Source organism: Periplaneta americana, chromosome 5, assembly GCF_040183065.1.
Source record: "Periplaneta americana isolate PAMFEO1 chromosome 5, P.americana_PAMFEO1_priV1, whole genome shotgun sequence".
Taxonomy (NCBI): Eukaryota; Metazoa; Arthropoda; class Insecta; order Blattodea; family Blattidae; genus Periplaneta; species Periplaneta americana.
This window is the reverse complement of record NC_091121.1, coordinates 75,589,585-75,601,886: the sequence shown is the minus strand read 5'-3', so window position 1 is coordinate 75,601,886 and position 12,302 is coordinate 75,589,585. Positions and strand designations below refer to the sequence as shown.

The following is a 12,302-nucleotide window of genomic DNA, read 5'->3' as shown; positions in this document are numbered from 1 at the left end:
ATACATGATGTATACAATAACTTGTTTCATGCAGTCAGTAACGCCAATTTTTGAAGTTTATGCAACACATTAAATTTCTTAATAAAATAATTTCAAGTTATTTCAGTTATTTGCTAGATTATTTTGCAATGTCCTGTGAGACTTAAAATATTGTTAAAGCTTCAAAGTGTCTTACTTAATTATAAATAAAAAGTGCAACAACAACAAAAATGACATTCAATAAATTAGCAACATTGGCCACCACAAGCTACAGACCACAGTCTTCTATACTTATAAGCATTCCAGGGGTTGTCTTATCAAATAAACGTGTCTAAATACACGTTGAATACAGTTTCTGAAGGCTGTGGCTTAGATTCACGAAGCAAACAGGTAGTACTCTTTGTTGTGAAGATATGTATAAACAAATTTTTACGATCAGATTTTTTCATGACAGTAGCCTATGTCATTTTTCACTTCTTCTGGCCATAGAAACCAGTGGCATACCATCTCACTTCCCTCACTGGGGTAATCCGAACGAATTGATAATCTGAACTACTTCTGCTGCCAATTAGTTAGGATTATCGATGATTTACTGTATCTTTTATATCAACTGAAAATTTTGCAGAACAGTAGGAAGATTCGTTACTTCTCAAGATCCTTCTGCACTTGGTTTGTTTGTCAGTCACTTAACAATGCTGTATCAATTACTAGGTTACTTAACGTCAATTAAATTCATAATAGCAAAATAATATTTGGCGAGACCAGGTCGAGAATTTGCCAAGAAATTATCTGACATTTGCCTTACGGTAGTGGGAATCGAACCCACACTTGATCGCAATGCTAGATCAGTAGAAAAACGCACCTAACGCCTGAGCTGCATCAGTGGATATGTACTTTATTTATTTTTTTTTTATCTTTATGTGCATTTACTGGCAAAAGTTTTGGAAATCTTAAACAGTCTATTTTACTATGGTGATTAAAAAAGCCTTTCAAGTTACATTAAAACGAAGTGATAGGTGACGACAGCAATTCAAAAATATGAAGTCATCGTGATAGAATTTTGTTCTTAACATCTGTGTAACATACGTGGTGGAGAGAGAAGAATCCAGAAAGATTTTTTATGGCCGCTACTCGTTGTTTTGGTTTCATGTTTTCATATTTCGCATCCATCACTACAGTGAGCATCGTTGCATCTTCTCCAGCATTGCACTTAATCTGAAACAAAATTTAAAACAAAATATTAAGTCTGCCTTGGAGTGACCTGCTATAGTACAATTATTTATTGTAAGCACTTGGGTAATTGGTGCTTTCTATTAATATTTTAGTACTGGTAAAACCTTGGTTTTCCTGAACCCACGCATGCAAGGTGTGAGGTCTGCACACCTCACAGTTATAGAAACCACTCACTATCTCTCGTGCAGTCCGGATTTGTGTGAGGAGGGCCTCGCACCTCGCATGTGTTGGTTGAGAAAAACCAAGGCTTAACAATTTCATTCTAGTGTGTTACAAAATTATATGCCACAATTTCTATATTATCACTAGAGCCCGGATTTTATGTAATATGAAAATGAGAAATATGTAGCTAAGAATGGCAAAATATGTAACTTTTTTTTTATGTATTTTTGCACAGTGATAAGAAAACAATCGAAAAAAAAATTACAAGTATACATGTGATTCAACCTTATTCATTATTGTTTGGAAGTGTTATTAATAATTACTTTTCCAAATTTCCTTCGATTATCGATTGCCTTGTGTCAGAATGTTCTTATAAATACAAAACGACCTCTCAACTTCATACGAAGTAACTGGATCGTATTTCAGATGAGGAATGATACTAGGAACAATGTTCTCGGGGAACTGCACACACCCACCTTTAAATATTTTGCATACAGTGGAAAAAGTTGTGTATCCTGAGTTCTTTCTCAACACATCATTAAGGGTATATGTACGTGAACGACCACATATATTATTAGAAAATGAACTTACAATTGGATAAAAAATACAAGGTACCAGACTAATAATATTTTTCAAACCAGTTTTATCAAAGTATGAAAAAAAAATCTGCAGTTACATCATTTGGTAACCACAACATTGTTATGGTCTTTCTGACATCTTTAATATTTTTCCTGCATGTAATAAACACTTATTTCTGAAAAGTAGACTACTCTCAGACATTTAGAGTTGTTTATTTTAATACAATTAATTTTTTATTATATATATATTAAAATTTACATAATGTTTTGTGACCTAATTTTTCTATTTTCAAAGAAATGGGTATTATTGTAGTCTACCTTTTGCATAAATGCATGTTAAATTAGTGTACAAAATTTCGTAATTCTATCTCTAATGGTTGTGAAGTTATGAAATAATATGTGTGAAAATGTTCAAATTTTGGAAAATTTAACTTAAAGTAAAAAGTGAATTCTAAAAAATATAATTAGTAACTTTTTTTATACTTTTATCAGGTATTTTAGTTCTAATAAGTCTTGTTGTGGTACCTTGTAATTTTTGTCCAATTGTGAGTTCATTTCCTTATAAAATTTTAGAAATTTAAAGCATGCATTTTCTGATAATATTTGTGGTTGTTCACGTACATATACCCTTAAATCTTATTGAAAAACACTCATCGATCACTCCCTCGATAGTTAACAACACCGCTACAAATTCTGATGCGTTTTGAGAACACGAAAGGAAAACGTGTGAAACGTGTCATTGTTGGCGGCATCGAACTCGTGCAATTTAGCTTTGAATGTAACAACAACGTACGTCTTCAATAGCGTTTGAAGACAAGGATTCGCCATAGAATACCAGACATTCGCCTTATGGTTGGAGAAAACCACGGAAAAAACCCACCAGGTAATCAGTCCAAACGGGAGTCGAACCCGCGGTCGAGCGCAACTATAGATTGGCAGGCAAGTGCCTCCAGCAGAGTAAGCCGACGGTGTAACCATTCGACTAAAGTATGTTTGGCAAACTTTTTCCGAAAGATTCCCACTCACCTTAAACTGCAATCTTCTTATCTTTATTTTTGCTTAGCACTATCACTGAAGGCAAAGAATGCTTATTTTATAAGTAACATTATATCAGAAATATAGTTCCGACATTGCCATGGTAACTCTCGGAAAAATTATGATTATTTTAATACCTTTCTTTCGGCATTCTGTGTTATAGTTGACAAAATTTTGAGGTCTCAAAAGACGATCCACATTAATTTAATACTGCGAATCAAATTAACTGACCTCAAGTTGCGTGCGTAATATCTTTGTTGATCCTATTCGAAAGAGAAATAAAGTACAGTAGACTCTCGAATTAACGGACCTCGATTCAACAGACTTAGAATTTAACGGACATATTTTAAAATCTCTATTTATAGACTATTTTAGGCAGTTTCGATCTTTAGTGATAAAGAAATAACATGTAATTGGAAAGCAACTGAAGATCGGTACTTTCTTCAGTCAGCCTACTAGTTCACAGCAACCTTCTACTAGTAAATTAGTGCTTGCATACTGTAGTGTTAAAATTTCAGTGTCGTATTATAAAATATTACCCTTTAAAAATTAGCGATTTAACGGACTTTCGAATTTAACGGACACCCCTTAGCCCCAGTTAGTCCGTTAAATCGAGAGTCTACTGTAGAAGATTCTGGACATGGATTTGTGGCACGTATAAAAACTGTCTCTAAATGAGAGGGCTACTAAAAAAATATACTGGTTACTTCTTGTCTACATCCAATTCAAGTCTGCTGGTTGTTACCATCCTATCATAGAGGACAGATATAGAGGCATAGAGATGTTTATCGGGCGGGACATTAAGCATTCCTATGCACTGCAGCCTAAAGAAGCTTTTGTGCATCCGCGTCTGCCCACTAAGAATTTACGAGAGAGAAAGGCAAGACAATTTCCGCCGATTTTATACAATACCTGGCCGGACCAGGACACGTCCGGCGAAATCCGGACGTCTGGTTACCCTAAATCTATACGTCTCACCTTGTGGTGCTGACCCCTGAGTGGAACAGCGCCCTTGGAAGGCTCAGTCCTAGAGTTTTCAGTCACGTCTACGGAGAACACATCTTTGGCCCAGTCGTGTGAGTGCTGCCCGAACGCCCGAACAGTCACGTAGTTCTCTCCGAGGTCCTCTACGCTGGGCACGCCCTCGAATATGCCTGTTGTCTTGTCGAACATCAGCCACGACGGAAGAGGGGCGCCTCCCGGACCTCGAGCCTGCACAACAGCAAATACAGCGGTTGCTTTACAAATGGCATATGACAGCAAACAGAGAGCAGTATCTTTTATCATATACACTTTAAATGTAATTTTCGTCATTCTATTTTATTTTTCCTTAAATACGCAAGACTAATTTTATTTAATTTATCAGAAAGAAAAACAATTCTAGACATAAATAAACCTACCACAAATATTTTCATAATGTCTCATTACAGTATAATCATATTAAATATATACCCGTGTTCGTGTTTTTTTTTACAAAAAATCGGAACTAGTGCTTACAAAAGTGCAAATTTCTTAAAAATAGTTAATGTTACTACTGTACAGTACATTAAATTCAACTTTATGTTACACAAGTATCTAATTACAATTTATTTCCTCTTTGTTGTAAATAATTTACATTTGCAAGAAATAATCTAACATAACGTATGAAACAATGGATAGTTTTAATGCTAATATTAAGAATCGACCCATAAAATGGACTACTGACTGGAATGAAATGAAATTTATGGGAGGGGAACAATATGGCCCAGCACTGCGATCTGTTACGATATATTGTGCTAACCCTCAAGCTAGGCGCATTACACTAAGGTTCGCTACACTAAGGTTCGCTATTCGCTGATAGGCCTAATACCTATCGACAAATAACAAACGGCGATCATACATGAAAATGTTAGCGTCCAAAAACAAACTATTTATTTAAATTAAAAATGATTACTAATAATTTATTTTTTATTAAGATCGGCCAAAAAATAGTAAGCAATAGTGTGTTAAATGCATAACAAAATCTCGAAGTCTTCTCTAACTTTGCCTCGATTCTATTACAATGCACTTACCACGCTTGTATCGCATTGAAGGCCTACTATTTTATATATGTGGTGCATCCGAAGAGTAATCGGATCGGAGGAAAAACTGTTCTCTACGAAAATATACTTCAAAAGAAAGACTTCAGATAAAATGTGTAAGTACACTGGACTGGTTAAAGAACTGGTAAAGCCCCGTCCACTGCACACCGCACTTGCATTGTATTGAAGGAAAATAACGAGCGTTGAAGTATATCATCATCATCATCATCATCATCATCATCATCATCATCATCATCATCATCATCATCATCATCATCATATCCCTCACGTATTAGACCCTGCAGGATCTGTTACGGTCTCACGCCAGCGCTTGCGTGGTCTTCCCAATTTCCTCTTTACTCTTGGTACATAAGTAAGAATCTGTTTAGGCCATCGTGTGCGATCCATCCTTTTGACATGTTTTTTCCACTGAAGCCGATATTGTTTAAAAAAATTAACTACAGGATCCATTTTTAGTTCCTGCAATATGTCCACATTTTTACGGTGTTCCAGCAAAGAGCATCCCGCTGTTCGTCGCATGAACCTCATTTCAGCTGTCGTCAGCCTTTGCTCATCAGCTTTTCTGATTGTCGATGCCTCGCTACCGTAAGTGAGGATCGGTCGAGCTAGTGTTTTATATACCTTTAGCCTTGTATGTTTCTGAACATGGGATGATTTGAAGACGGTGTTAATTACGCCAGTGATTTTTTATAAATTTAGATATTTTGTTTGACATATCTTAATCAGTGATGTAAGAGAGGTTATAACCTAAATAGTTAAATGAATTAACACGTTCAATTAAAGTATTATTTATCATGATCTTACTTGGAATTGGGTTCTCTCCCGAAAATGCCATGACTTTCGTTTTCTCTTTTGAGATTTCCATATTGAAATCTGAGGCGATTATTTGCAAATTATAAATGGCTCTTTGTAAAGGTTCCTCTGTTTGAGCGATAATAACCTGATCGTCGGCAAACATTAGTGTATCGAGAACTGTGTTTCGATTAATTTGAATTCCAGCATGATGACTTTGTCGCCAAATGTATAAAATATGGTTCATATATATATAATAAACAACAGAGGGGAAAGACCGCACCCTTGTCTAACACCTTGGTTGATGGAAGTCCAGCTAGTAGTTCCGCGTTCAGTTCTTATGGCAATTTCATTTTGTTGATATAAATTATAAATGGAGAGAATGATTTGGTTTGGCACATTATCATAGCGTAAAATCTCTAAAAGTTTATTTCTATCAACTCTATCAAAAGCTTTTATGAAATCAATAAAAGCTAAGTGGCTTGGAATATTATATTCTATGTGCTTTTCAATTAAAATCTTCATGGTGAAATAGCTGTCATAACATGATCTTCCTTTTCGGAATCCATTCTGTTCTTCAGTGATTTTGTCTTCGTAAAGATGTGATAGTTTATTTTTGATTATGGCTGTATAGGTCTTATATCCAGAATTGAGAAGATTTATAACCCTGTAATTTTCACATAATTTTTTGTTTCCTTTCTTATAAGTAGGTAAGCAATAGCTTTTTGCCAACGTTCTGGGGGTTGTGATCCCGCCCATATATTGTTTAAGAAATATAAAAATCTATAGGTAAATTCTTCTCCAGCGTATTTAAAAAGCTCGAAATTTAAATTATCTTCGCCTGGGACTTTCCCGTTTTTTAAACGTTTATATACTTCAATGAGTTCATCATAAGTTGAAGTATATTACTTAGATAATTCTTACATATCTAGTATATGTTAGGGTTTCAGATACTAATTTTGTACAATTAACGAAGAATTGCAGACTAACCTCGTAATGCTCCACTTCCCCGGAGAACGCGTCGCCGGGGATGGTCATATGGAAGAGCTTGCCCACAGAAGCGACAGTGTCGGGGATGCCCCAGAGCCTCTGGACGGGTGAAGACGTTGGATGGCTGGTAGGAGTGTCTTGCTCGTCTGCAGCTGTCGTTTCGAAGGCGAAGTCCTCCTCAGAGTGCAATCCCGCCACCACCAGGGCCATGACCAGGCCCAGGGCGGCGCCTAGACACCAGAGCCTGCTCGCTGCCATCACGACGCTACAGTCACTTCATGGCTGCCGCACCCTGCAAGAACAACCAGACCAATCGTGTTACTTCAACGATCGCAGATAGGATGGCGTGGTCCTTCGCTGTGGCACAAGTGTTAACATCAGCTACAAATTCAGCGAAAATGGATTCGATTCAAAGCATAAGAATGAAGATTTATCTTCCTTCAATAGGGGCAGTTTAAAAATATCGACCTTACCTTGTTAGTACATTCTTTCCTTGACGATGTTTTATGTCAAAAATCAAGACTCATTTACTCGTAGTACTAATCGGAACATTCATAATTTAAATATAGTACATATGGTCCGTCCCAGGAATCTGTAGAGTGACTTGGCGCATAAGCGGGCGGAGTCTATATGTGCCCGAGTGTATTGCGGGCAGCATCAGCTCGAGGCCGCTAAGGGGTAAGATAGTCGTGGTAGAGTTCCTGCAAGCGATTGGTAGCTTCGTTCAACCAATGCCTCTCCCCAGAGCGGTCATTGACCCTAGCCCTCCCACATACCACTTGCGCAGAGGTCTTATTTCGTCTTTCTACTCTACAGATTCCTGGGATAGACCATAAATAGGATCTCCATATACCCTCTGTTAGTCTCAGCGGTTATAAAAATGAACTCACTATTCATGTATTACGGTCTTCAATGCACTAATTATCTTAAAGCTTTGAATGAGCAAAAGAAAAAGTTTAGAACAGAATTAACAACATTTCTCCATACGTATATCTTATACTCAACTGATGAACCGTTTAACTTATACTTGATAACTGAATTAATCTGCTTACTATGTATTATAATTAGGGCTTGGAAGTTGATGACCTAAAAATCACAGAAAAATGACCTATAAAATGATTTTAAATTATTAAAATAAAAAAAAATGACAATGACTTTAATAGTAACAAGATATATGTGGAAAATATATTGTCACTAATTCAGTCACGAACTGTCCCAAAAAACTTTGTCTTCTTTGTTTTACTTTCGACATTTTTACGTCTTCAGTTGTGAGGTGAAATATGTTGAGTGCGGGCACTGCGGCTGCAGTATTTGTTCTGTTGCGTTGAATTGGGGGAAGCACGTAACACACGTGATCAGGAGTCAAGGCTAATGCAAATACAAGGGCAATTTCTGCAAGACGCAATCGAATTGCGTAAGCAATTTGCAGTAGGTTCTCGAATTTAGACTACGACTACCTAGTAAAAAATGTCCGTTCATAAGCAGAAAATGGTAAACATGAAACAAAAAGTAGAACATTTTCTTAAAATAATGACCAATAGACAATAAAAGACAGAAAAAGTCAAAATAAAAGTAGGTTATGTTAGTTCGTGTTGAAGTGAAACGAGCTTATATTGCATCCTGCATTGTTTGTGATGTTTCAGAAAAAAGATATTTCATCAACTTCCGTGCCCTAATTATGACGTATTTTTTTTTATTTGTTCCACATCTCAGAGTTTCAATGATAATGTGAGATCTATGGTATACGATAAATAAAATAAAATAAGACGATATGCTCTGAAGCAGTCCATGGGCTGGGCCGTTGTGCAGATCTCTGCCATTTGTACAGCATATATAGGCTACTGCTGCCAGGTAGCATGCGGAAGAATCGAAGCTCGTTCGCGCGCTATTTCTTATACATCCCTACACTAACCTGTATATAGGCCTATAAGACAACATTTCTTCTTTAGAATCAGGCCTTTGGGTAATCCCCCGTGGGCTGGAGCTTGACATTTCCAATTGAGCTTAGTCGTCCGGATTACCTGGCGTAACGAACACAACGGAGTAGGCGACCTCTTTGGTCTTACCTTGATGATGGAACCTGTATGTGGTTCCGAAACGTTGGAAATGTTACGTCACAGGACACGGTGGATTACCCGAAAGCCTAATTCTAATCACAGTCACCGTGAAAGCCTAGAAACTTATAGGCTATACTAATAAATATTCCTTCTCTTCGAACATATAAAATGTTTTCCCAGTTACCCGAAACTCTTACGATAATATGATAATTTGCTATAAAATGCGAAATAATATATATTTTTTTCCATAGTAAATGCAAAATTTTGGGATCTCTAGAGATGACGAAAGAAAAAGACACCCGCAATGCAAAATACTTCCACATTTAAATCTAAAGGACGCAGACATATGGGAAGATCTGTTTTTGGCGCAATGAAGAATTTGTTTTGGGCTCGAATAGGTCGATGGACCTAATCTCTGTAGTTGTGGATGATGCTAAAGTAATTTAATCTATTGCTGTTTATAAGCTGTTTAAACGGCTCATGTAATGAAATCTTCTAGTAGACCTAATGAAAACTGAAGTATTATACGCGTACAAACCATGTGTCAATTTACAAAGCCTTAACTTCATTTATCATGGTCTGTTTATGTTATTGTGGGTTTTCATGTACTTTGTATTAATCCCAACCGTACCACAGCAACGTTTACAATACTCAACAGTAGGTTCTCTAAACTTCATAATTGGACAGCAGTAGCTGGTATAGCATCGTCACAGACCCGTCAATCAACTTCTCCCCTGAACGCTGGTAAATAGGCCCGTGTTCAAAGAGAAGGTTCATGTGGCCGGGATTATAATGAAGGGGTGACGGGCAGGGAGGAGATGTAATTACGAAACTCGAACACATCAATGGGGGGCGGTGTTTGTGTTACAATCTAACTTCATGTCCGGGGTTTGCAAATAACGACATCGCCCTCGGGGCGGCTACCCCGGGATCGCTTTCTGGTAATTGTTAATTTTGCTGCCAACCTAACGAACACGGCCATAGAGGGATGTCTTCGGTCCCTCCCCTAGAGTTAAAGGAGATAATTGACCGTTAGTTTTTGTTCGTTGATATTGCTCCAGTGGTAGTATTTTCGGTTACAAATCCGATGCACAGAGATTTGATTTTCGCTCCCTCTCTGAGTATGTGTCAATTGTTTTATGCTTTTTCTCATTTGTCTAAAAAAAGGTAGTTTTACACCACAGTGCTATGACGAACAAGTTTCATTACTTGTATATATTTGTTCAAAACTCACATATGTAAAAGCAGAAGATAATGTCCTCCATTGTAACTTGAATGGTAGTATTTCTAGCTACGAATCTAGAGGACCTATTCGTCAACTTCTGGCAGGGAAGTAAACATACATGGGGCAATCAATAAGTTTCCGGACTGTCCTGAATGTAGGCAATACATAGGACATAGGAAACGGAGAAGTTATCTAGATCCAGGGAAACGCCTGGAATCTATACTAAATGCGTCATTTGGACAGAGAAGAAGACTAGCCATAAGGCGTATATGGAGAAATTCCAGGAAAAATCGCAATAGGTCATTGATATGTTTGCACAAAATCACGTGTAGAAGCTCAGTTCTTAAATACAATCTGAAGCTGTTTGATAGAGCGACCCAACAGGCAGGGAAGCAATTATCTTCAGTAACATGCATATGTGTGTTTAACGGTACAATAAATACAAGTAAAGTTCGGAAATATATTTACTGCACCTTGTATTTCTTTCTCCTGTACAAACTAAATATGTAGGCCTATCCTTTGTTTTAAGTTTGCCGTGTGGTGCCTTGAAGCGATGATTTTACAACTTTTTGGCTATGTAGTAAAAGTGACGGTTGCGACCATAGACAAATAACATAGAAAGACCTCCAACTGAATGTATACTTTGGCTATTAAAGCGATGTTAAACCCAAGCCAATTGTGGCAAAAATTGGAACTACATGTCATGTTACACAGACCGATCGGTATTACAGGTATCCATTATGCAAACAATGTTATTACTAATACGTATTTTTCATATTACTCCCCAAAGGAGCGTAACGGTTCATCAATTTAAACGAAATGTTTAACCACAATGCGAGGCGTACCACATGCGGTTTTTGGTTTGACCTGTGGATATGAATACAATGGTCGAAAATTGAACTGAAAACCATTGATAGCCACCGGCGTAGATCATACGGCAGAGGCGCTTGCCTACTGATCCGGAATTGCTCTCGGGCGTGGGTTCGATTCCCGATTGGGCTGATTACCTAGTTGGACTTTTTCGAGGTTTTCCCAATTTTAATGCGAATGTCAGATAATCTGTGCCAAATTCTTAGCTTCATCTCTCCAAATACCATCTCGCTATCACCAATTCCATCGGCGCTAAATAACCTACTAGTTGAAAGAGCATGTTAAATAACCAAGGAAAAAAAAAGAAACCAATGATAACACATTCCCTCTGCTACCTGATTTTTTAGTTGGTTATTTTACGACGCTGTATAAACTGCTATGGTTATCTAGCGTCGAGTAAGGTGACGGTGATAATGCCGGTGAAATGAATCTAGGGTCCAACGCTGAAAGTTACCCAGTATTTGCTTTTAATGGGTTGAGGGAAAACTCCGGAAAAACCTCAACCAGGTAACTTGTCCCAACCATAATTTCAACCCGGGCCCGCTCGTTTCACGGTCAGATATGCTAACCGTTACTCCTTTGTTACCTGAGCTGTTCACATCAACGGACTGTGTCTTTATATTCAAAACTAACATCTGCCAACATCTAATCACTGACCAACTGAAGAAATGTGTTTAATATATAATTTGTCTCGGACTGAAATTGTAAATCGGCTATACAAAAGACGATTTTATAGTTCAATAATAATAATAATAATAATAATAATAATAATAATAATAATAATAATAATAAAACTGACAACTCATGCAAACAATGAGTAATGTATATTTAAAATTGTTAAATTGGCAACACTTACAATCAATTTCTTTCCATCATTCCCATCGGGACATAGTTATCAAACTCAGACACAAAGCGGCAAACTAAGGAACTTATATGACGACACAACTACCATCACAAGAGTTACGATGATTATGATGCTGATGAATTGATGATATAGGCCTACATTAGGAATACTCAGATGTGACTCAAACTTCAGTGTTTCTAGCATCTCTCATTCGATATTTATGAAACAATAATCCTTATTACAAACTTTATGAAATAATTGAGGCAGTAGCAAAACTATAAACCAATTCAAGTCGTAAAAAAGAATGTGGTATTGGAGGAGTGTCTTGGCATTCTGCATTATGCAAATATTTCTCTTGGTTAAATAGTTGAACACAGTCTCGCAGTTGCTGCTCTTTTGTTTCGATTGTTACACAGTTGCTGCTCGGAAATTAATGGTTTGGCAGAATTCCTCCAA

At 37.1% G+C, this 12,302-nt stretch overlaps 1 protein-coding gene across 2 annotated transcripts in view; it reads right to left on the bottom strand.

Annotated features, from left to right (window-relative positions):
- Dg (Dystroglycan) overlaps window positions 1–12,302 on the bottom strand; it is a 474,860-nt gene that overhangs the window by 23,960 nt on the left and 438,598 nt on the right. For both annotated transcript variants that reach the window (XM_069826023.1, XM_069826024.1), the window contains exons 2-4: window positions 6,851–7,142; window positions 3,966–4,199; window positions 1,066–1,194 (exon numbers count right to left, since the gene is read on the bottom strand). In XM_069826023.1, the coding sequence (XP_069682124.1) occupies window positions 1,066–1,194; window positions 3,966–4,199; window positions 6,851–7,108 (621 nt within the window). In that variant the 5' untranslated portion in view covers window positions 7,109–7,142. The remainder of the gene's footprint in view (window positions 1–1,065; window positions 1,195–3,965; window positions 4,200–6,850; window positions 7,143–12,302) is intronic.